Source organism: Nesoenas mayeri (assembly GCF_963082525.1).
Source record: "Nesoenas mayeri genome assembly, chromosome: 2".
Taxonomy (NCBI): Eukaryota; Metazoa; Chordata; class Aves; order Columbiformes; family Columbidae; genus Nesoenas; species Nesoenas mayeri.
In genome coordinates, this window is record NC_137543.1 from 118,075,011 (window position 1) to 118,100,250 (window position 25,240).

Sequence of the window (25,240 nt, forward strand, 5' to 3'; positions counted from 1 at the left end):
TGGCACAATCTGTGTGCCCATTTGGCTGAGAAGAACCAGCTCGGGGTGCAGCACAGCCTGCGGGCTTCAGGGCCGGTGACAAACCCTGCCAGGCCCTGCTTTCAGAGGAGAAAATGGACACTTTTTTGGTTGATTGTGCTCAGCCAGGTGGCAGAGTCGGGAGGGACTGAGGCTTCTCCAGCGCACGCTGAGGTGGTGCCAGTGGGAATGGAAAAAACAAACTCGCTTTTCCTCAGAGGAGCAGATTCCCGCCTTTCGGCCGCCGCCAGGCCCCTCCCGCTCCGCCTTTCCCCCGCCGCTCCAGCAGCGTATCCCGGGCGGGAGCCGCCGTGGGACGGGGCGGGAGGGGCAGAGGGAGGGAGGCGGCCCTGAGGGCAGCTTCCTCCCACCCTCCCTTCCTCGTCCGGCCGCCGCAAGGAGCGGGCCATGGCCCACGGGCTCGGAAGAGCCGGCGGCTTGGCTGGGCTGGGGGAGCGGTGAGAGGCGCTGACTGGGGCGGGGAGCAGCCGCCTCTCGGAGCACTCCGTCTCGGGCATGTCCCCGCCGTCAGGGCCCGCCGGAGGCATCGCTCCCTCCCCTCGGTGTTAACCCCCCTCCTCCCTTGACTGCGGCGTCCCCCGGCCATGGGGACGGCGTCGTCCCTGGTGAGCCCGGCGGGCGGGGTCGGAGAGGTGATCGAGGACACGTACGGCGGCGGCGAGGCCTGCGAGATCCCGGTGGAGGTGAAGCCCAAGGCCCGGCTGCTGCGCGGCTCCTTGCGGCGCGTCGGTGCCTCCCGGCCGGGCGGCCTCATCGGAGCCAGCTTCAAGTCGACGGCCTCGGTGCAGGAGCTGGAGTGTGTGGCCGAGTACGAGCGGCTGAAGAAGGAATACGAGATCTTCCGTGTCAGCAAGAACAACGAGGTGGCCTCCATGGTGAAGAAGGAGGCCAAACTGGACAGGGAGAACAAGCGGCTGCGCGCTGAGCTCCAGGTAGCGCCCGCCGCCCTCATCCAACCCAACAGCGTCTTCATGCGGGAGGCTGTGAAGGGCTTGTTCTGCTTCCCAGGAAAGCTGTGGCACGGAGGTGGTGGTTGAGATGGGTTTTCCTTCCAAAAGAAGGCAGGATGGTGGGGAAATGGCTTGTGCCCCAGTGCCATCCTGATGAGCCGTCAGGGTGTGGTGCTGGGGATGGGGACAGCACGATGCACAGACATCTTCGCTGGAGTAAGGAGAGATGTGGGATGCTGGGATAATGTTGTTGTAGTCAGCCCTGGAAAGTAATCTAAAGGCTTTTATCTTATGAGGAGCAGCTGGGGGAACTGGGGCTGTTTACCTGGAGGAAAGGAGGCTGAGGGGAGACCTGATCGCTCTCTACAACTGCCTGAAAGGAGGTTGTAGCATGGAGGGTGTTGGTCTCTATTCCCAAGTAGCAGTGATTGGAAAAGAGGAAATGGCCTCAAGTTGTGCCAGGGGAGGTTTAGATTTGATATTAGGAAAAAATTCTTCATGGAAAGGGTTTTCAGGCATGAAAAAATTCCTCAGGAAAGGGTTTTCAGGTTCACAGGCTGCCCAGGGAAGTGGTGGAGTCACCATCTCTGGAGGTGTTTAAAAGGTGTTATCGAGTTTCTTAGGGACATGGTTTAGTGCTAGAGTTAGTTTTTGGTTGGATTCAATGATCCTGAGAGTCTCCTCCAACCAAAATGATTCTATGATCAGCTGTTACTTTCACTTGAAAAAATGGTATATTAAATGTTTTCAGGCACTTCAGAAAACTTACCAGAAAATACTTAGAGAGAAAGAAAGTGCATTAGAAGCTAAATACCAAGCCATGGAGAGAGCTGCTGCTTTTGAACATGATCGAGACAAGGTCAAAAGGCAATTCAAGGTATGGCTTGATTTTTCTTTTTCTAGGAAAACGACCAAAAAAAGATACATGTCACTCGGTCACATTCCTCCAATGAACTCTTCTCCAACAGCTTTCATGAAGACCTCTCTTCTTAAAAAAAAAAAGAGTATCATAGCTGTAGCTGTTTGTTTCCTTTAAGATGTTCCTATGAAAAATTCTCTGTAAAACTATGAGGAATAAATAGAAAATAACTTTTTAAATATTAAAAAGAGGATATGCAGTGATGCATCTTAAACTGAATTCCTGCGTTGTTTGAATACAGGAATACATTAATATTTGAGAGTGAAAAGAAAACATGGGCTGTAATCTGACTCATGCTGAAGGAATGTATAAACACAGAATTCCATTTTTTTTTTAATAAATTTTATATTTAGCATTGTCATGTTTAACACTTACAGCTTACATTAAAGAAAGTGTGTAATAGTACATCTCTTTTGGCCGCTAAAATATGATAGCCACTTAAAGACAAAAGTCTTTTCCCTTTCTGGAGGGATGACTTGAAAGGCCAAGGTGATACTTCTGCTTTTCCCTTCCTTCAGATGATGGTAGTTCTGCCACCCAAAACAGGGCAATACATCCTGGTTTTTCACTGTTTTCAAGATTCTTGATATCGTTAATTGTAACAGGCGTTAATGTTTGGCAGATATATAAAAAGAGGATTGGTTCTGACCTTATTTAAGGAAATTAGGCTTGAAGATTTCGATTATTTGAATATAAATCTAAGTCTGTGTTTTCTTCTTCACATGATCATAAGGTTTTACAATCAGGACAGTTGGAAATGTTTGATCACTTTCTGTCTTAGGAAATTTAATTTTCGGCAACAATAACAAAAAAATACAAGAATATATGGAAATGTAAAAAAAATACATGGAAGAATAAAAGGGAACTTTGAAAAAAATTATTATATGTAGTGATTTTAGAAGACAATAAACTCTAAAAGGTGAAGAAAGTTACTTGCCGTTTTTAATGAACTTCCTATACTAATGCAGACTTCTGTCTTTCAGAAGAGTACTCTAAGGTTTAAAATGGTAAAATTTTTAAAATTAGATCATTTAAAATGATGTTTTTCTGCTCATTTATAGGCTTCTGATGGCTTCTTGTTCACATTTTCCTGCCTTTGCCTGCTAATGGCATGCTAGAAGTTTATTTTTCCAGTTGAAAGCAGATAACAAGAATTCAGGATTTGCTATTGAATTTTAAAAGGTTTATGGTTTGTATTTTTTTTTTTCCCTGCTTGTAGATTTTTAGAGAAACTAAAGAAAATGAGATTCAGGACTTACTGAGGGCCAAACGAGAGTTAGAAGCAAAACTTCAGAGACTGCAGGCCCAAGGAATCCATGTGTTTGATCCTGAAGAGTCTGATTCTGATGATAATTGTACAGATGTTACAGGTAAGAATCCCCAGCATTTTGTTTTGGGACATGACTGAAGTCTCTGAATAGTAAAGCATAATACATATATTTATGTTCTTTTGAAAAAAGTTTTATTAATCCAAGTGAAAAGGAACAAAGTAATTTGAAGGGTAAAGGCAGCTGACTTTTCAAGCTTGGTTTAGATTGTGGGAACCCTGTGTTTCTGGTCTTATGAATGAATAGATGAAGAAAACAGAGCACTGTCTAGACAGTGTGACTTGTACATTTTTAAAAAAATTGTTCCGTGAACAATTCTGAGTTTTCTGATTCTAGATCTGAAAAGATTGCATTGCAAACAATCCAAAATGCACACCCGAAACTAGAGGGAATCTTAGGTAGACTTACTGTCTATGGATCATGAAGTATGCCAGTCTCAGCTGCTGGACTTTACAGAATAGCAGAGTTAGATATTTAACAAACATGATATGAACAGAAGAGTCATTTTATTGAATAATTTTTTGAAAGGGAAGCCCTAGAAAACATAATGTCATAAAAGGCAAAACATTGTGTGTGCTGTAAGAGGTATTTGACAACATGAGAAGGCTTCAGATAGGTATATGATCAGTCCTCTAATTCAAAATCAAGCAACAGTTGCAGCAAACAGTTAGCACCTTAACGCTCTTAAGGACGGCTACCATTGCTTCTTGCACCACTGAGGAGAAACTGCATGCAGGTGCTGTTGCATAACCTTTGTTTTACTTGTTGAGTTATATCCACAGTCACATCTTGGCAGGAATATAAATATGCAATCTTTAAAAGCAGAAATATTTCAAAATGCACTGATTGGCTTTTTGAATAGTAATTATGCATTTGATGAACTTTAGTGGTACAGATAGTCATGTTTTCTTTTACGCATTTTTTTCTGTCTTTTTTGTTAGATTAGTTTTTGAATTCATACTTCGCTTCTTATATTTTTCTAAGTATTTTTCAATTTCCTGATTTTCTCCACAAAACATTTATTTAATGTCTTGAAAGTTGTATATTGATTGGCAGAAGTGTAACACAAGCATCGTACGAAGACATAACTGGAAAGGCTCTTCCGCACAGCACAGAAAATATATTTCAGTCCTCACCTACAGCCCCTTCGTAATTTTCAGTGCTGGAACATTCCTGAAAAAAAGTTATCAATTTTGTCATGTGCACAAATGACTACAGCAATACTGTGAACTGTTTTTCTGATTTGTAATGCTAGTCAACAGATGTGAGCAATCCATATAACAAATATTAACAAATAACCTCATCCTTTAGCAGTGTGGCTCCTCATTAACTTTGGACAAGCTCCCATTTAGAACTACAGGACAAAGAGGTGTGAGCATATCTTCTAAAGGAGAAAAAATCCTGTTCAGTGGCAAATGGGAGTAGGTTTCAGCTGGGGTATTTAAGACTAAACAATATATCTTTTTCAGTGACAATGAGGAGGATTTTTTTTGTTGTTGTTTTCCAATTATTAGCTACTGGGGCACAATCTGAATACTGGAATGGAGGAGTTTTGGGAAGTGAGCCATCCATGGGTAGTATGATGCAACTTCAGCAGTCATTCAGAGGGCCTGAATTTGCTCATAGCTCCATAGATGTTGAGGGACCATTTGCAAATATAAACAGGGGTAAGTAATGGTGGTTTGTTTTGCTGGGATTATAGGTTTCTATGTCATTTTTCTGTCCATTCTTAAGTAATTTTGTTCTTTCTTATCTCCTTTCCTGTCTATTCTGGGGTTATTTGGTTGAAGAGTTATTTTGGAATTCTTCTCTGTAAAAGTAAAGGGAGATATAGCTGTACATGCTAAGTTATGTTTAATATACTTAGTGACTGTGGTATGTGCAGCAGTGATTGTAGCAAAGAGCAATGAATGGTACTTTATTGTAAGTAAACCAAATACCATTTTGTTGCTTGTGTTGACTAAGGAAGATAGTAATCTTTCTTCCAATGTCTGCTGGCTTTTTTTTTACCATTTATATTGAAATTCTCTACTTCCTGAATATGAATGTTACATTCGCATTAGAATAAACTACATCCCTGTTTTTTTCATTGGATTTGCATGCGTTTTGACTCTACTTGGAGGGCATTTATGGAAACCTGATTGCAAGACCAGGGTGTATGCATTGTTACGTGAATCAGTGGTGGATAATTTCTTACCAATAATTGTTGCTTGTGAACTTTGTTTCCCAAATGACCTCCTGTAAATTGTCTTCTGGTGTTCTGCTTTCCCTCACTGTTGTCCTGGCACTGGAACCTCTTCTGCATATGGTTGACCTTGCTGGCAATATCATCCTTTTTTCTGTGATCCTTCAGGCTCTGATTCAGAAGTCTGTGCCTGCAAAGTGGGAGGGGAGGGTCTGCTCTGTCGTGGCTCCAGCTTCATCCACTAAGCCTTTTATCATTCGTTGTGGTACTGAAAGGAGAATCTACTCCTATCTTGAAAGAATGACCTGCCACAAAATGAAGAACCTAAGAAAGCTTTAAAATTCATTGCTTTTGTATGGAATTGACATACAGTACTACAGAAAGCAATGGATTTTATCTCAAGAAGAGATTATTATACAACTATCAGCTTATTTTACAACTATCAGCTTGATTTTGTGGATACATTTAATCAATCCTATTTGAAGGAAATATCATTGTAATGATAATATGAATATATTTAACATAGTTGTTTTGCCACATTATTAATTATATGACATTATCAGATGATAAGGCTTCTCTAAATTCAAATTCATAAAATTAGTGTAAAAATGTTACTACCAGTTTAAATAAAATGTAGTATTTGTAAAGTTAAGAGGTGATGACTTATCTGTTATGTAGTATAATCAATTGTGAAGATCTCTAGACTGGCCTTTCTTTTTCATTGACAGATGATTGGGATGCTGCTGTTGCCAGTTTATTACAAGTTACTCCTCTGTTTTCCCACTCGCTGTGGAGTAGCACAGTGAGATGTTTCATTATTAGTACTGATGAGACTCAGCCAGAAGTGGACATCTTCATTAGAGTGAGTACCTCTCAAACTTATGCTAACCTACATGGTGTTTTGTTTCCACTATTATATTTACTTGGAAATTTGTCTAATATTTCTTTGAAGCTTTAGCAGAATGATAGAATCATTTCAGTTGGAAGAGACCCTCAGGATCATTGAGTCCAACCATAACCTAACTCTAGCACTGAACCATGTCCCTAAGAACGTTGTCTAAATGCCTTTTAAACACCTCCAGGGATGGTGACTCCACCGCTTCCCTGGGCAGCCTGTTCCAATGCCTGACAACTTTTTCCATGAAGAATTTTTTCCTAATATCCAGTCTAAACCTCCCCTGGTTCAACCTAAAGCCTCTTCTCCTATCACTTGCTACTTAGGAGAAGAGACCAACACCCTCCATGCTACAACCTCCTTTCAGGTAGCTGTAGACAGTGATAAGGTCTCCCCTCAGCCTCCTTTTCTCCAGGCTAAACAGCCCCACTTCCCTCAGCTGCTCCTCATCTGACTTGTGCTCCAGACCCCTCATCAGCTTCATTGCCCTCCTCTGCACTTTCTGTAGTACCTACTACTTCTAGTACCTCTCTAGTAGGTGTAGCCTGATTTCAGTGAAATTAGTGAAAGTATTGTCAGGGACTTCAGGGGAAGAAACCTCCTAGAGAAAAGAAACTGAGATTTATCTAGTAAGTCCTTAGTGCCGTGCATATTTAGTAATAAAGCACTGTTATTAAAATTTGCTTTCAGAACTACTCACCAAAACTTCAGAGAATCTGTGAAACAATGGGGTACTTCTTTCAAGTTGTTAATTTTTCAGCAGAAAATGAAAGGCCTCTTAAGGATGTAATAAAATGGGAAATTGAAAAAAGTTCGGTAGTCATTTTGCTCCTGCATTTAACTTTGCCAAGGTAAGTGTTTTTCAGACTAGCTAAGCAAATGGAAACAGGTAATTCATGCCAAATGCACAGCATATTAAAATGTATGTGGTGCTTTGCTTGGTACATTTCCTAAGCTAGTGTCTTCTAAGTGATACTCCTTCAAACTTTAGGTTTGCTAGTATGGACAGTTAAAAGAATATATCAGCTTTGTATCATTTCCTTTTTCTTGTAGCTACAGATTCTCTTCAAATACAGCCAGTAAGATGTCCTCCTAATACAGAAATATTTTGCTTTCCAAGGGCAGCTCTCTGTCGTGGGTGTTTCTGGAGTCTTAAGAATTCAAGATGCCTGGTGTGAATGTCCACAGTGTTTTTCATTTGCTTATCTAGCCTTACATCTGTCTGTGGTATTTTGAGTTTATTCTGCCACATTGTTTTCTATCTTTGGCTATTTTTTGGACTGATTTCATGGCTCTCCTGTGTGGTATGTTATGCTAAGTTTCTACAGCTTAATGTACTGAAGTCATGATGTTTTATGATAAATGGTGATGCAATGTGTTCTGTTTGTTCAATGAGTAATTTCCTGACCCTCTAGAAGAAGAAACATGACTTACTAAATGAAAAACAACAAACTAGGGATACTTTTAGAATTGTGTTAGGACTCTTCCTGTTATGCATTTGGGAATTTTGGGCAGAGTTTGGTTTTGATATTTGGAGGAGGGAGGGGTGTCCCTTTGCTAAAGAAGAGAGAAAAAGGGATTAGAAAAGTTAATATTAAGGATCACAGAGTGGTCATTCCAAAACATCTGTATGAATGCAAAAATCTGAAAATACTAGTATGCATTAAGTTTCATATTGGGGGTAGATTTTGAACTCCAGGGATTTTGAACTCCGTTATATTATTAGAGCTCTTGTGTTAGCTGGACCTGTTTCTGTAAATAAAACGTCTGTCTGCAGAGAATTAAATGCTGGTACAAGATACTAGTAGCTAAGATTTACAACAGTGGAGTGCTTCAGGGAACATCCAGGTACCACAGAAGATGTTGATTCGTTTTCGTAGAGGGATAAGACTAGAGCTGCCATACATTTATGGTCTTGGAAAGATAATGTCAGCTGCTGAGGGTATATTGGTACTCTGAGGGAATACTGTTGCTAAATAACCCAGTATTATGTATGTGGGTCACAGGTGTTTAAGAAAGAAATAGAAAAACAGAAACAACCTGAAAACAAACCACACATACACAAAATACAAACAAACAAACCAAAAAAGCAAACAAAAAAGCACCACCACAAAGAATGTTCCTCCCCACAGTGTTCACTTAGAGAGTTTCTTTTAGATAGACTGTGATGAAAATTGTAGTGCTCATATAAAGAACATAATATTTGAGAGATTCTTTGTGCTGTTTTCAGCATTCCTGAGTTTTATAGTTCCTTCTGTGGAACAGCAATAGATTTTTGGGAATGATATCCATAGATATCATTCACAGGTATAAATACAAAGTGCTTTTGAGTTTAGAGGTGTGTATTTCAAGCCCTATAAATTGAAAGACTCTTCTACAAGTGCTAAAGGACTTTTCCTAAAAAGACCGAGGAATAGAACAGAGCCTTCAAATAAGTGATAGCAGAGCATGCATATGATGCTTATTAATTCTGTGTGAATCCATATTCTTTTCACGTATGGCAATTACCTTTCACTCTACCTACTGGTATGACAGGAAGTTCAGCTTTTAATTTACAAAGCAGTAACAATAGAAATTAATAAATGGCTTAAATGTGTTTGGTACAAGTAGCATAAATTTCTCTCTTCACTCTTTCTTGCTTCAGAGTTTATCTTAAATTCTCTGCTGAAGTATTTTCTTGCCCTTTGTTGTAAATAGATGTGACTTTTAAATTAGATTTTGCAGTGAAACCCAGCTTTGGAGCTCCTGTTGATTGAACTGTTTACTACAGCAGTGTAATATAGCACAAGAATGCTGATTTCCAATCTAGTTGTTTGTTGGAGGATTGCGAAGAAGCCTTTTTGAGAAATCCAGAAGAAAAGCCCCGGCTAATTTACCACAGAAAGGAGGATGGCAGAGTCAGTTCCGTCTCAGTGCAACAGCTAATTGAGCAAATTTCTTCCATGAACAAAGCAAAGGTATGGCATTTTGAAGAGTGTTGAATTTCCCTGCTATAAACAACCTCAAGTACTAACAATCCCAGATTTTAGGAGAAATTGCATTACACTCAGTACTCATTATACGAGCAGATTGATGAAGCTGAAATTTATGAATGTTATGAAATTTTAATTAGCAGGGGAGGAAAAAGCGACTACATTTTCACAGAAAAAAAAGATCCCTGTTTTATAAGGATAGAATTTCTCGCCTGGATTTAGCCATTTAAATGGCAAAGTTATTTATCTAAGGTACTTTTGTAGCCACTGAGGAGAAAGAAGTGTACCTCCAGAGGGATTCCTCCCATCTGAAAATAGATCATAGAATTAATTATAGAATGGTTTGGGTTGGAAAGGACCTTAAAGATCACCTAGTTCCAGCCCCCTTGCTATTGGCAGGGATGCCTTGTTCTAGACCTGGTTGCTCAAAGCTCCGTCCAACCTGGTCTTGAACACTTCCAGGGATGGGACATCCACAGCTTCTATGGGCAGTCTGTTCCGGTGCCTCTCCACCCTCATGGTGAAGAATGTCTTCCTTATATTGAAATCTGCCAGTACCCACAGAAATCTGCAATACCCGCAGACGCATCTCATCAGGTCTCATGAACTTATGCACATTCAAGTTCTTCAGATAGTCCTGAACCTGGTCTTCTCCTACAGTGGTCAGTTGTTCATTGTCCCAGCCCCTGCCTTTGCCTTCTATGACTTCGGTGATTTGGCTATAGCACTTGCCAGTGAAGACTGAAGCAAAAAAAAGTCATTGAGTACCTCAGCATTTTCCATAACCTGGGTAACCAGGTCTCCCTTTTCCTTCTGGAGAGAGCCCACATTTTCCCTAGTCTTTGTTTATCAGCAGTGTACATATAGAAGATTTTCTTGTTCTTGATGTCTCTGGCCAGTTTTAATTCTATCAGGGCTTTAATTTTCCTAACCTGACCCCTGGCTGCTCAGACAGTTTCTCTGTATTCCTTCCAAGCTACCTGTCCTTGGTTCCACCCTGTGTAGGCTTCTTTGTTGTGTTTGGGTTTGTCCAGGAGCTCGTTGTTTGTTCATGCTGGCTTCTTGGTGGTTTTACCTGACTTCCTCTTTGCTGGGATACATTGCTCCTGAGCTCCAAGGAGGTGATCCTTGAATATTAACCAGATTTCTTGGGCCGCTCTCCCTCCAGGGCATTATTCCATGGTACTCTACCAAGCAAATCCCTGAAGAGGCCAAAGTCTGCCCTCCTGAAATCCAGAGTAGTGAGCTTGGTGTGAGACCTCCTCACTGCCCTAAGGATCTTGAACTCCACTGTTTCATGGTCACTACAGCCAAGGCTGCCCTTGAGCTTCACATTCTCTACCAGTCCCTCCTTGTTGGTGAGAACAAGGTCCAGCAGAACAACTCTCCTCTTTGGCTCCTCTGTCACTTGGAGAAGGAAGTTATCATCAGCACATTTCAGGAACCTTCTGGATTGCTTATGCCCTGCTGTATTGTCCCTCCAACAGAAATTGGGGTGGTTGAAGTCCCCTATGAGGACCAGGGCTTGTGAACATGAGGCACCTCCTGTCTGTCTATAGAGGACCTCATGTGCTCGGTCATCCTGGTTGGGTGCCCTGTAGCAGACCCCTGCTATCAGTTGCCATTTATTTCCCTCTACAGAGAGACCTCTTGAGAACAGCTGAAACTAGGTGCCCAACATCTAAAGTTTAGGCAAAGTGAATCCTACCTAAGAAATGCAACAGAATGGAATTTAAATGTGTTTCATAATGTTTTTGTTGGAAGTCCTAGATACTATTCCCAATCGGGTTCAGAGTTGTGTCATGCTTTGCCATTTACTTTTTCAGATGATTGATCATATTGGAGGTGTGGAGGAAGGAGCATATGAGATCTATAGTTGTGTGGAAAAGATAATTAAACAGGTAGAGTACATGATGCATTTCAGCTTTTTCTGTTCCTTCTCTGATTTATGATCTTAAATTATGTCAGTGTGATTACTGTATGCTACCTAGATATAATTCAAAGGATCTTTTTGTGTTTTATCATTCATATCTGGCAAGCAAAGAAATCTGCAAGTGGAAAATAAAAACCAAAACTGAGCAGTGTTTTTATGGACAGAAGTAGAAATAACAGGGCAAAGAGATCTGTCTGTAGCCTAAATTCTCTTTTAATTTCTTTTTATCCGTATTATAGCATAAGGAAAAATTGTATATTCGATTCTCTCCATATCATTCCTTGCAGTGAGTTGCTTCCACTATGAGAAGACTATAAACAATGTCTTGAGACCTGTGCATTCAGAGTTAACTTCGTTTCATCTAATTTCTCATTTATTTATGTTCTCTGCTAGCCTAGAAGGAAATGAGCGTATTGATCTTAGTAGAGCCACACTCATATACGGTGAAATTGAGACTTAACACCAAATGTGCCTGAACTGTTAAGAATTACAGTTGCAGTTTTCTCCTTGTAATTTTCTTTTTCCTTAGGATATATTGGGGTGTGAAATGACAGAACTAGAAGGCAAGGATTTGGGTAATAAGGAAGAGTCCACTGCTCCTGAAGAAGAAGTTTTCGGTGATGTATTGTGGGATGCACATGATGAACAGGAACAGATGGAAGCTTTTCAGCAGGCCTCTAATTCAACATGTGAGCTGGGATTTGAGAAAGTAAGTGCACTGGAAATGTATATGGACAAAGAGAAAGTCATCATTCAGTTCTGTCTCTTGTTAGGGAAGATATACTTCTACAGAAGAAGCTGTGTCTTGAGAGTATCCTTGACGCTATTACTCCTTAGGCCAAAAGAAGCCATATGTCTTGTATAGATGACATATTTGTTTTCTAGGAGAGATGCCATTTTGTGTGTTGTTGAATGACATTGATGAAGAAGCAGTCATTCCTACACTGGGGAAAAGCACTATAACAGTGTGCCAGAAGTAGGGTGTCCTCCTAGGCTTTGGTTGTCAACAGAAAAGGCTCTGAATGCCTTTTTTATTCTTTTGAGGCAATCCAGCTGTCTTGACAGCTGGAGTTAGGTCTTTCAGAGATGACTAATGAGAAGATTTCATCTCATCAAGCAGCCATGCATATATGAGAAGAAAACAGGAAACTTTAAAGTACAGAGCTGCTGAATAGCTCCATACTTATTACTTGAAATAAAATTTTTGAAACATTTCAAATTGGTGGTACCAGGAACAGTTTTATTTATGGAAGGTACAGTGAATATAAGAAGAAAAAACATTAAAGTGATCGTGGAAAGTGATGTGACAGTTTATTTGAACAACATTGCTTAATGTTACAATGTAACATAAGCATGCAGTTTCTGTGATACTGTATTTAAATTTTTAGTACCCCTATTTTACTAGCACAATGTATTATTTTACTCCATGACTTGTATGTTGGCAATGGTTTGGAGAATTGTGTCCTCTTTACTACACTCTAAAACACTAAAATAATAGAACATTAATAGAAAAAATACCTATGTGTATCTTAATACACCTCCACTTCTTTTTTGCAGACAAAATATTTCTCCTAAGTGGATGAAGGGTGGTTTGTGTTGTTGTCGTCCTGAACTCTGCTACAGCACTCTTGGGCATTCATGTGGTGTGCCTCAAAATATCATTCATGGCAACTTTGAAGGCAACCATATCCAGTGCAGTGGAGTAGTTTGGGGAGATGGGCGTGAGGAAGCCTGAACAAACATAGTACCCAATTGCTCACCTGTAGTAACACTAATTCAGTTTCTTAGCATTTCAGTGTTTATTCCCTTACCTTAATAAATCCATACATGTGTTTTGTATCTAGATTGTTTATTTCACCAAGCACTACATATCTCCCTTAAACAGTAGAATAGTTGTAATGATGTTTGTTTGTTTGTTTGTTTTTTAATAGTATTTTGAACGTCTAAATGACCTAGTAGCAGCACCAGCACCAATTCCGCCTCTGCTTGTATCAGGAGGACCAGGCTCTGGGAAATCTCTTCTTCTGTCAAAATGGTAGTTTAACCTTTTTTTCTTTTTTTATATGAATGTAGCTTAAGAAAAAAGGTTCCATTACAGTTCAAATATCATATCAGTTTAATTAGAGAGAAAATGGGAGCATTTACAAAGCAATGAAGCTATAGAAGCATCCTGGAAAGATTTGTAATAACTGAGTAGGTAATGCCATCTGGACTGCCTTTCACATCTTCCTGGCTCCAGTTGGAACACCCTACAGATATGTCTTTGCACAGCGTTAAGAAGTGATTTCAGTAGCTCAATAGTGTTGTCTATCACTGATACACAAGAAGGGTCATTTGGAGTCTTTTAAAGTGAAATAAAGGAAAGACCAAACCTAATAATTTATCATAGAAATGCATTTTATGGTCACTTGTAGGCTATGACAACATTTGCTGACATAAAAATAAATTGGTAGTGTCATTACTTCTTGAAAGCTTAGTGACATGTGATTGTCCAATGCCAGGAAGGGCACTTGTCAGTACTGTAGAAAGCTGAAGTGAAATCTCACATAAAAACTTCAATTATACCTCAAGAAATGCCTATCCTATTTTGTAGGATAAACATGGAACACCTCTAGGTCAGACACTCTCTGTCCTTTGGCAAAACTGATCATTTTTCTTTGGGATATATTTGCAAAATTATAGTCTGTTATGTGCCTTTTGGTTTTTTCCTTCTCTCATTAGGATTCAATTGCAACAGAAGCATTCGCCAAACACACTAATTCTTTATCACTTTGTTGGGAGGCCCATGTCTACTAGTTCAGAGTCTGCATTGATAATTAAACGTCTTACTTTAAAGGTATGCTGTATTTTTACATACCTGGCATTGTGTGATTCTTTGGAAAGTGCCTATGTGTGTATGTCAAAAGATAACATTTGCTCTACAGGATTTCTACATCAGTTAAGAGTAGTACAAATTTAAAGCACTATAGAATGGGGGCATCTGATGCTATACATTGAATGCAGATCAATTAAATAGCATCACTGGGATATTTTAATAGATTTCCATTAGCATTTATGCTTCCAGTGACCTATATTGATGGCTTATAAAACCATATAAGCTTCTTCCAAAATTTCCTGCCATCTGGCCAATGAGAGAGGCAGGTGGTACCTCTTCTGGCTTTGTGTTTAGGAACCTGAGGCTGTATTCACAAGTTGGCACCATATCGTTCCTAGCCTAGTTTTTCTCCTATGTCTATTTATTTTTTAGTTATGAGTTAGATATGTGAGGAATAAGTGAGGAATATTTTTGTAGCGGGGTCTGAGCTTTTTCTTTCACAGGGTGGCACTAAGAACCTCACAGGATTAAAACCTTCAGAAAAATGAACTCAGTTGTGCTCTCCTTCCAATTTTCTTATGTATTTTAGAAGTTTGCCTGTTCAACCTGTGAAACTTTTAAGCCCTTTAAGTCTCCAAATTCCTTGTCCTTTGTGCAAACTCAGGTTATCTCTCTAGAATTTACACAATGAGTTCAATAAATATTCTTCTGCATATGCCAGCTTTCTGCATATACTAGAGGGAAAGAGTTCTGTGTGAACTTGACTAGATGAATTGCCCAAAATCATATGTAGGGTTGTTTTTTTGTGTGTATGTGTCTATGGGACTTCTTTCAACTATCCTAGTTTATTTTTAAGGTAGATTTTGTCATATATGTTTATATTTCTGCAGCTTATGCAACACTCTTGGTTAGTGTCACCTCTGACTTTGGATCCAGCCAAACTTCTGGAAGAGTTTCCTCGCTGGCTGGAAAAACTTTCGGCACGTCATCAAGGCAGCATTATTATAATTATTGATTCTATTGACCAAATACAGGTATGTTTTTGAAACAGCATTTGTCAGTCTAAACAGACTTTGACTGTTGTAGTAGGTTCAGCTATATTTATCTAATGGAAATATTAATGTTTGTTTTGCTCTGAAGAACACGTAGAGAAAATGCTTTTGCAAAAAGTGCAGATGAGGTAAAATACAGTATTTCATTTTTATAGATAAAATATGTGTTCATTTGTTTGGTTGATTTCAAGAACTGAATTGTAAATGAGTTTTAAGGACACTGGAGAATGTAAGACTCCTTTCAATGAGCTGTGCAGTTAATAAAATCTATTTGGCATTTATTTTGAACAGTCTTTGTATTAAGTAACCAAAATTTGTTTTTAAGCAAGCTGAGAAGCATATGAAATGGCTGATAGATCCACTGCCAGTGAATGTGAGAGTGATTGTATCAGTGAACGTGGAAACATGTCCACAGGCGTGGAGGTATGTTGTATTTCTGAAGTGTTTCAAAGTAGCCTGGGTTAGAGTTGTTATTCTAAATTACAGTTGCTGGTTGAGGAGCAAACTGCCAAATTTGTCAAGATAGAATAATAGAATAGTTTTGCAATCACTGAAGACAATGAAAGCTTCTCTTTTGTAACTGCAGTGAGGACAGGTTTTAGGTGTTGTGAAACCAGATTGTGGATGATAATTATAAACTAATATGTCAAATAGATGATGCACAATGCAATTGCTCACCACCTGTCAGTCAATACCCAGCCAGTTTCCAAGCAGCAGTCCTCCCAGCTAAATGTTCCCTAATTTATATACTGAGCATGATGTCATATGGTATGGAATATCCCTTTGGCCTGCTGGGGTCAGCTGTCCTGGCCGTGTCCCCTCTCAGCTTCTTGTGCATCTCCAGCCTCCTGGCTGAAAAGTCCTTGACTTGTTATAAGCATTGCTTAGCAACATCCAAAACATCCCTGTATTATCAGTGTTCTTCTCATACTGAATCCAAAACTCAGCACTATACCAGCTACTAGGAAGAAAATTAACTCTATGCCAGCCAAAACCAGGACAAGCTTCAATTACTGCTTTGATATAAATTTTTAAAGAGCTCCGGAACTTTGATGGCTTTTTTTTTTTTCTTTTTGTGTGCTATTTATTTAAGTCCGAATGTAACTTTGTTCTCTCTTACCAAAGGTTGTGGCCCACTCTTCATCTCGATCCACTGAATTCCAAAGATGTTAAATCTCTCATTAGTGCAGAATGTAACTTTGCAAATGTTAAATTGACTAAAGAGCAGGTATGTCTGTTGCAGTTCTTCTAAAGTACCTTACTCTTATATAACTTGTAATGAAAACATGGAAAGATGAAATAAGCACAGCTGCCAAAAGGAAGTATTATATTTAGCTAAGTAAATACTGCTCAAGATGGGACATGGTTTGAGCATTTTTACCCCATGGCTCATAGTGCTCAAACACAGATGGAACAACATAAATTATTAACACAAAAACAGGGGAGTTGCACATATTGCTGTAAACATGTTCTTTTATTTTAGAGCAATAGAAAGTTTAGTATTGCATAATACTATAAAAATGATTGGCAGAGTGGGGAAAAAGGTATTTTAACTCTCTCTCTTGGAGACTGATTCTCTAAGGTAATCTTTGAGAGATGTAATGTTTAGATCATTACTTTTTTAATCTTAAATTCAGAAGGACACCTTCATTTGTATGCTCCTATAACTACAAAAAAGCAGTATTATTTGTGGTAGTTATCATGTCACAGTCTTGAGATGTTATAGATAGAAGCTTATCTAGAACTTCTATTTCCTTGTCAGTGAACATTTTATTGGTATGGTTAATTTCATCTTGGCTCATGGATTTTCTTTCAAATGTAGGAAAAGAAGCTTGAGAGACATTGTCGTTCTGCCGCAACTTGCAATGCTTTATATGTCACTCTCTTGGGCAAAACCATTGCTTGGTAAGTTGAGATGATGTTGAAATGACTGTGCTTATCACTAAATTAGAAGACATAAAGTAGGTTTGTTAGCATTTTGAAATACATTCATTTAACACAGAACAAATCTCATTAAGAACAAACAGAGCAGTGTACAAAGTTTTCTCACTTCATTGACTGTGGAAACAATGGGAAGAAAGATCAGAGTGTGTACAATCACCATTTTGATACTAAATGCAGTTATATCTGTCTGCTTTCAGCTCCTCTGCTTTTATTTTATTTTAATGTTGTTCTGCTTCCTCAGTATGTTAGTTGCTTCAGTGCTTTTTAAAGGTATTTGGAGAATGTGGTATCGTTTTGTTACACAGTTTAATTCAGGTCTGTTGTATTTACTGATGTACCAGATAGTTTGCCTCATAGATTTTTAAGGCTAAATGGTAGTTCAGCAACTGTTTAGTTTAACATTCTGCATATGGTATTTTTCCCTATAATTCCTGCTGTGGAGAAAATTAATCTTCCCTCTTGTGCAAGGGAATACTTAATAAGTGCATTGGTGTATTATTAACCTAGACTTCATCTTGTTGAGAAGGAAACGTTTTTAGTTTAGAGACTCTCAGAAGATGATACACTGATTGATAATTTACTCTGGGTGACTGATTTTCATTATTTTTTCTTGTTTCTGTTTTATGTCCTAAAATGCTTAATTGGTCTTGAAAACATGCTTTGTAAATGCATTAAATGAAACAGCAGCATCTTTATCAGGTCTGATGTTCTTATTTGGTACTCCTGCTGGAGGGAAAAACCACTGCAACACACTTTTACTTTTTTAAACAAAAATGTTGCAATTATTTAGAAAAATTAGACAATATGACAGAAGGTGGCTTTGGGTATTCACCTCTTCTGTGTTTAATCTCACCAGATGCTGTGCACCTTTTAAACACAGTAGGAATTCAGAGCACTTTTGAGATAGACCTCTTCAGTAGTTTCAATTCATCTTACTCAGCCAAATTTAGTACACTAAACCGTGCCCTTTTTGTCCTTCTGCGTAGTGTCAGAAATACAGGAAATATTGATGAAACCCTTCAACAGTGTTTCCAATGTCAAGACACAGTGTCATTGTACAGGCTCATTCTGAGATCAATTCAAGAGTCATTGCAAAGTGATAAAGAGAAAGGTCTTTTGAGAGAGGTAAGCAGAGAATGCATCAGTATTTCTACAGGTAATGTATATCCTTCCTGGAAAGAGTGTTTCTTAAAGGTAAATATGTTGGTTTTTTTCTCCCTTGACATATGGAGTTAAACACAGTGATATACAGTATTTTTCTTGGAATTTCAGTGTAACCGAGCTCTGCAGCAAATATTCTTAACTCTGTAAAATATTTTTTCTGCTTTTTGTAGATATTGTGTGTCATTGGTGTTAGCCACAATGGTGTGAGTGAGTCAGAGCTGATGGAACTTTATCCTGAACTGTCTTCTGCAGTGTTAGCCTCGCTTGTTCACAGCCTGCACAAAATGTGTTTGCTGACGTATGGATGTGGTTTGCTGAAGTTCCAGCACCTCCAGGTAAATTTTTGTAATTTTAAACACATGCAAGTGAAACTCTACCCCCTAAGCCCCTCTGTTTTTTGGTTAAGTTCTGTTGTTAACTAGGTAGGTTGTGTTATATTTTTGTTTGCTCATCTATTTTCCTTAACATCTGGTCTGATGTTAGGATCACCTTGACAACTACTACAGCTGTGATACCAGTATTGGTCAGCAGTTAAAACCTGGCATGTGAAACCATCAGAAATTTCTGATTTATTATTTATTAACTCCATGTATCCTAGAAAACACTAAGTCCACAAGAAAACAAGCACAATTGAAGGAGAAGGGAATATTATCAGAACAACCAGAGCTTTGCTCTAATGTAAGACAGTCTGTTCGTAGTGCCTTTGTCATCAAAAGAATTTCAGTTCTACAGCATGAGATGTGTTTCATAAAGAAATCTATCATAGCACCCTGTGTATCTTCAGCACTTAATAAAAAATTAAATGCATTCTCTTTCTCTTAATTATACTCTTTTTCAGGCTTGGGAGATGGTGAGGCTAGAGTATATGGAAGAAGGTGAAAATGTTATTTCTGCCTATAGACAAAAACTAGTGGAGTATTTCACCATGCAGCTAAGGTAGGTCACAATTCCTCAAGATGAGCTAAATTGCAGGCTTATGCCTCATGGATATTTTTGTTTTCTTCTGTAGCTTATTTGTCTAATTTCAGTAAATTGTTATGGGCAGAATAACTCTGCAAAGCCCTAGTTATCAGTTTAGCAGTTTATTATTGATACGTTGCTTTTTAATCGCAGAAAAGATTGAGGACTATGGAGGGGAATGGACATATAATAAAATTATCACGTGAAAAGTTAGGGCATATGTTTATACCATGTCAGTTATTTTGTGGTAATGGACCACATGTAGATTTTTAACTCCCAATAAATGCTAGGAAATTTGAGGTAGCTTGGAACTTGAAGAAGCAGCAGAAGACCAGTTGTGTCGAGCAAGCAATTAGCACATAGACAAGAGGAGGTGCAGTAGAGCAGCTGAACAGCTGGAAGTTCATATCCAGCTTGAAAGCTGATTTGCATTTACAGTCCTGAGTGAGTGTGTCCCAGCTGCGGGCAAGGGCTTACTACTTCCCAGAGCATGCACTTGGGTAGCAGAAGGCCAAGAGGGCCACAGTTTGCCAGGCAAATGAGGCACAAAGGGATAGTGGGCCGCTGCAGGGCTGCAGTCTTGTGCTAGCAGGCACAGATTAGCCCATATGGGAGGGAGGAGCAGCTTTCTGTGAGGTACCTGGGAGTTCCAGAGCCCTCTGAGGTGAAATGAAAATGAAGATGTGAGGAAATGGTGTACATAGGTCTAATAGTACTGTCTGTTTAGACATTCAGGTATGGCAAATTGTACGCTTGCTTAGTTTTCACATCAAATTGATAAGTTCCGTTAGGCCTCTGAGTTTTCATTTGGATTTGCTTTTCTTTCAATAGTCGAGACCGAGTGACTTGGAGAAGTGCAGATGAACTCCCCTGGCTCTTCCAACAACAGGGTGATAAGCAAAAGCTACACAAGTGTCTTCTGAATCTCTTTGTATCCCAGAACCTATACAAAAGGTACAAAGGTAGCCACTGCTTTGGCACTTATAAACATTTTGAAGTAATTCTTGTCAATATAAATCAGAAACTGATAGATATAGATTAAAGTAGTACAGGCTGAAATGCTGCATGCTGTTGTCATGTAAATAATGTATTTTTTCTGTTCTGTTAATATCTGGGGGTTGGTAAAGGGATGAATACTGCTGTTGAACAGCATTAGTCTCCATGGGTTGTCTGTGTAGACACTGTAGCATAAAGACAAAATTCATGCATATGGCCCTTTTCTTCTAAGCTAGCATCAGTCTGAATAGAGGGGTATCAGAGATAAGATGAGCTTCTTATTTCCTTGTTGAAACAGGGGACATTTTGCAGAATTGCTGAGTTACTGGCAGCTGGTTGGGAAAGATAAGAGCTCTATGGCAGCTGAGTATTTTGACTCTCTGAAAGAATATGAAAAGAGCTGTGAGGGAGAGGAAAGTATGATCTGCCTGGCTGATCTTTATGAGACCCTGGGACGGTTTCTTAAGGACCTAGGTCTTCTCAGTCAGGTAAGTACATTTAGAGATTGTCCTATCAGCAAGGAGGCAAATTAAGCAGAGATTGGTGTGTGCTTTCTGTTGCAGTTGTTAAATTATTGTAGCATACAGGATGCTGCCTACTGCCATCATATTTTGAACTTCGTTGTTACAGGCTGTAGCTCCTCTGCAGCGGTCCCTGGAGATTCGAGAGACTGCTCTGGATCCAGACCACCCAAGGGTGGCACAATCACTCCACCAGCTAGCAGGAGTTTATGTTCAGTGGAAGAAGTTTGGAAATGCTGAACAGTTGTATAAACAGGCACTGGAAATCTCTGAAAATGCTTATGGAGCTGAACATCCTCGAGTAGCCCGTGAACTTGATGCACTTGCAACTTTATACCAAAAGCAGAACAAGTGAGCTTAACTACACTGGTATTGTTCTTTTGTGTGGAGGTGGTAAAAAATAACTGCAAAGATTTTCTTCCTGAAGCCGAAATGTTTCTTAGTTTCTTTTTTTTTTAGAGTTTCAGAAGTTCCAATGCAACCATGAGCATCCTCTCTATATAGGGGCCAATTTTTGTGCTTAGTTTAACAAAAAACTTCTAGAGATAAAGGAGGAGCATTGCCTTCAATTCTCCTCAAATTTGTACACTCGAGTCATTTAGAAGCTTTCCATAATAATCGTTGTTGCTACATTTGTCAGTTCTTCTAACACTCTAAATACCTGTTTTCAGGTATGAACAAGCTGAGCAACTGAGGAAAAAGTCCTTCAAAATACGCCAAAAAGCAGCAAGGCGGAAAGGCAGTCTGGTAAGGAAATGTTTGATATTTAATAAAAGTGCAGGGCATGTTGTGGCACTGCTAAATAGATGATAAAGTGTATCTGCAGAACTGACAAAGCTCCAGTGCTTTCGATAATTGAGGGCATAGGTAGTGAAGTAGCCTAGCAGCAGCTTTAGTGACTCCCCTTTCAACTGCTGCAAGTGGAGATGCATCAGTACAACTGGTATGGAGTTGAGAGAGGTGGAAAAGAAATAAGTGGAGCTATACATTTCAGGGGTCAGAATTACTGCTGATAACAATTGGCTGCCAAAGGGGCAATGGAAAAAGATGGTTGTCAGAATAACTGAGACATTTATCCTACAAATACTAGTGAACACAGTGCTTGCTGCAGTGGATAAGCTTGGTAATATTACTATGTGCCATACTGAGTTTTTCCCTATTTTTTTCTGCCATGTTTTCCAGCTACAGAATTCCTCTTGTCATTCTTGACAAAAAGGGTTGTTTATCTTATTGTGCCTGTGCTATAAGAGTTCAGCTGGTAACTCCAGAGCTCTAGTTGTAGTTCTAGTGAAAGGAGGGAAAAGCCATAAGGATATTGCTGTTTCCCCAGTGCTCAAATAAAAATGAATTTGGATCATAAAAATTTTGTCCATTTCTGTAATAATTTCTGCTGCACAAATATTTTTTTATTAAGACTGCAAAGATCAAGAAAAGGTGGAGTGTGTAACAATGACTGCACTTTTTACTTGTAATTTACTTTGCATGTGAGCTTTAGCTTGGCAGTCCATTTTACAAAGCTCCATGTAAAGCCTTGAGTAATACTTTATATGTGTTTATATATGGCATTAAGGGTAGGAGATGAACTTGATTTTATGTTTTTAGCTTATAAACCTAAGAATTTGATCTGAATTTTGTTATTTGACCTGCGGAGTTTAAGCAAATTAGCATGTATGATACAAGGAAAATAACTGTATGGCAGCACAGTAACTTAAATTTCCCAGAAGCATTTTTGGTGGAATTTACTGTTAGATTGCAAATAAGCAAAATGCATATGTGCCATTTAGCTTGAAAACAGGATCTAAGTAGGATTACTGGGCTCCTTTATTACCAAACTGGGTCTTTTGATTTTCTGTCTTGAGCCGTACACTTTAAAAGTAATGGTGATTGGTTTACCTTACCTTGTTATTTTGCTGCAGTGTGGCTTTGCTTTGCTTCGTCAAAGAGCCCTGCAATTGGAAGAGCTCACACTAGGCAAGGATACACCAGATAATGCTCGAACCCTCAATGAGCTTGGAGTCCTTTATTACCTGCAGAATAATCTTGAGTAAGTTGTATTAATTGTGATACATCCACTGAGTGTTCTCATACATCTAAATGGAACCAAAGCATTGAGAAATATCATTAAATGTAGACTTGGGATCAAGATTTGGTCCACACAAGGGGATCTAGTGCACCCTCAGTAAGTTGTTTGTCTGCTGGAGGATAGGAAGGCCATACAGAGGGATCTGGACCAGCTGGATCAATGGGCTGAGGCCAGTTGTATGAGGTTTAACAAGGCCAAGTGCCAGGTCCTGCACTTGGGTCACAAGAACCCCAGGCACCACTACAGGCTCGCGGAAGAGTGTCTGGAAAGCTGCCTGGCAGAGAGGGATCTGGGGGTGCTGATTGACAGCCAGCTGAACATGAGGCAGCAGTGTGTCCAGGTGGCCAAAAAGGCCAACAGCATCCTGGCTTGTATCAGGAATAGTGTGGCCAGCAGGACTGGAGAAGTGATTCTCCCGCTGTACTCAGCACTGGTGAGGCCCCACCTTGAATATTGTGTTCAGTTTTGGGCCTCTCACTATAGGAAGGACATTGAGGTGCTGGAGAGAGTTCAGAGAAGGGCAGCCAGGCTGGTGAGGGGTCTAGAGAACAAGTCTGATGAGGAACAACTGAGGGAACTGAGGCTGTTTAGCCTGGAGAAAAGGAGGCTGAGGGGAGACCTGATCACTCCCTACAACTGCCTGAAAGGAGGTTTTAGCAAGGAGGGTCTCAGTCTCTTCTCCCAAGTAGCGAGTGATAGGACAAGAGGAGATGGCCTCAAGTGGCACCAGGGGAGGTTTAGATTAGATATTAGGAAAACTTCTTCACGGAAAAGGTTGTCAGGCATTGGAACAGGCTGCCCAGGGAAGTGGTTGAGTCACCATGCCTGAAGGTGTTTAAAAGATGTGTAGATGAGGTTCTTAGGGACATGGTTTAGTGCCAGTGTTGATGTGATGATCTTGAGGGTCTTTCCCAACCAAAATGGTTCTACGAAATGCTCATAGTGATGCTGCTTCTGATTAATTCTACTGGTTTTTGTTTACTGCGAAATACACTCACATTTTCTAGAGTTTAGGTGGTTAGCATGTGAGTATTTACGAAGTCAGTGCATTTGCTGCATTCAGAATTGATGTTCCACAGTTAAAGTCAACTAGCCTTCATTGCAAAGACCAGTTCTCTCTTGAAATTCTTGCCTCCTCTACTCAGCCTCCCTGTTTTGTGCCCCTCCTTTGTAGTATTCTTCCTTGAACAGCAGGAATGTTGTTTTTCTGAAAAAAACACTTATAATGCCAGTATTACAAGAAATCACGAGTTAAATTCTCACCGTGCTTGTAATCCTCAGGCTCTTACCCTGGTGGCCTTTTTAAGGGCAAAAGAGGACAGAGCAGCACTAAGGTGTTGTAAAAGCAGATAGAGATAAGCAAGAGTCTTGAAGAAGGGGAATAAAAGGTACAGAACAGTTCTGATTGTATGGCTGGGCTCTCCTCCTGTCGACTCCTTCAGTCGAAAAGTACTCTAAAGCTGTTTGAGGGAATTGTAAAGTCGTGTTAAATCCCACTCTACTGAACTGAATCTTTTCAGAGAAGAAAGCAAGCACACAGCAAAAAAAGCATAGAGCAAGTTATGGAACTGTTTTTACGTTCTTCCTATATCTGATGTTTATGTCACCGGTAGTTATTGGATAACTACAGAAGTATATCATAATTTAGGATCTGCACACAGAATCTCTGTTAAATGCAGGACCTTTGCAGTGAAGGAATTGATTTTTAACAGTTATTGGAAATGTGGAGTTTTTCATCATGTTACCCTCATGAAGTCACACCAAAGTGACTGATTATAGAGGAGCGATATCTATCTGATCTCATACAAGATCATTTTATATTCCACATTATTCATATATAGTTCCTGTCCAACACGATCTACTTCTAAAGTGACCATATTTCCACTATTTCATAGGTGAGCAAAAGTATAAATTTTGTTCTAGGGAAGGCTTAAGTCATTTTTTTCAAATGGATATTTTGTCTCTGTCCTGAATCAGCAAGTCCAAGATTGAATGTTTTTCATCATTTGATGCAGTTCGAAAGAAATCAGTGACAGAAGAATATGTCACTTTACTAGTTGTTATGTGTTACATCACACATCAGCTTCTAACCCTTGCATAGAGTGAACACCTTTTGACACTTGTCTTAGAGCTCCAGAACTGAACCTACAGTTCTGTATATAAATGGTCGGTTTTTTCTCTAATGTGATTTTTTTTTTTCCTCTAATGGATTTTTCCAATTTACTAAGCTGACCTCTTGGGAATAGTGTCACACGGAATTTGTGTGTATGTCAGGATGACAAACTGCCTAGTTATAATGGATGCTGCCAGTACTACGTGGGGATCACCCATTGTTTGTCAAAGAGGAGCTGCTGTAAATCTCTAATGGAATAGTCGTATGCTACTCTAGTGAGATAAAATATGCCCTTTTGACAGGGAAACGCTTGGATGGTGGCATTACACAGAGTCTTTTCTACTTTGTCACTTCTAGACAGATTCTATTAT

At 39.5% G+C, this 25,240-nt stretch overlaps 1 protein-coding gene across 1 annotated transcript in view; it reads left to right on the forward strand.

Annotated features, from left to right (window-relative positions):
• Window positions 1-623: 623 nt before the first annotated feature.
• NPHP3 (nephrocystin 3) overlaps window positions 624-25,240 on the forward strand; it is a gene marked incomplete at its 5' end in the record, with an annotated part of 29,330 nt that continues 4,713 nt past the window's right edge. Inside the window, 23 exons of the mRNA XM_080339566.1 lie at window positions 624-971; window positions 1,741-1,866; window positions 3,128-3,278; window positions 4,751-4,903; window positions 6,150-6,283; window positions 7,007-7,167; window positions 9,126-9,273; window positions 11,115-11,189; window positions 11,751-11,930; window positions 13,153-13,256; window positions 13,943-14,057; window positions 14,927-15,070; window positions 15,414-15,511; window positions 16,214-16,316; window positions 16,911-16,993; window positions 18,019-18,157; window positions 18,367-18,531; window positions 19,035-19,132; window positions 19,988-20,110; window positions 20,451-20,640; window positions 20,783-21,024; window positions 21,345-21,420; window positions 22,590-22,717. Of these exons, the coding sequence (XP_080195692.1) occupies window positions 624-971; window positions 1,741-1,866; window positions 3,128-3,278; window positions 4,751-4,903; window positions 6,150-6,283; window positions 7,007-7,167; window positions 9,126-9,273; window positions 11,115-11,189; window positions 11,751-11,930; window positions 13,153-13,256; window positions 13,943-14,057; window positions 14,927-15,070; window positions 15,414-15,511; window positions 16,214-16,316; window positions 16,911-16,993; window positions 18,019-18,157; window positions 18,367-18,531; window positions 19,035-19,132; window positions 19,988-20,110; window positions 20,451-20,640; window positions 20,783-21,024; window positions 21,345-21,420; window positions 22,590-22,717 (3,284 nt within the window). The remainder of the gene's footprint in view (window positions 972-1,740; window positions 1,867-3,127; window positions 3,279-4,750; window positions 4,904-6,149; window positions 6,284-7,006; window positions 7,168-9,125; window positions 9,274-11,114; window positions 11,190-11,750; window positions 11,931-13,152; window positions 13,257-13,942; window positions 14,058-14,926; window positions 15,071-15,413; window positions 15,512-16,213; window positions 16,317-16,910; window positions 16,994-18,018; window positions 18,158-18,366; window positions 18,532-19,034; window positions 19,133-19,987; window positions 20,111-20,450; window positions 20,641-20,782; window positions 21,025-21,344; window positions 21,421-22,589; window positions 22,718-25,240) is intronic.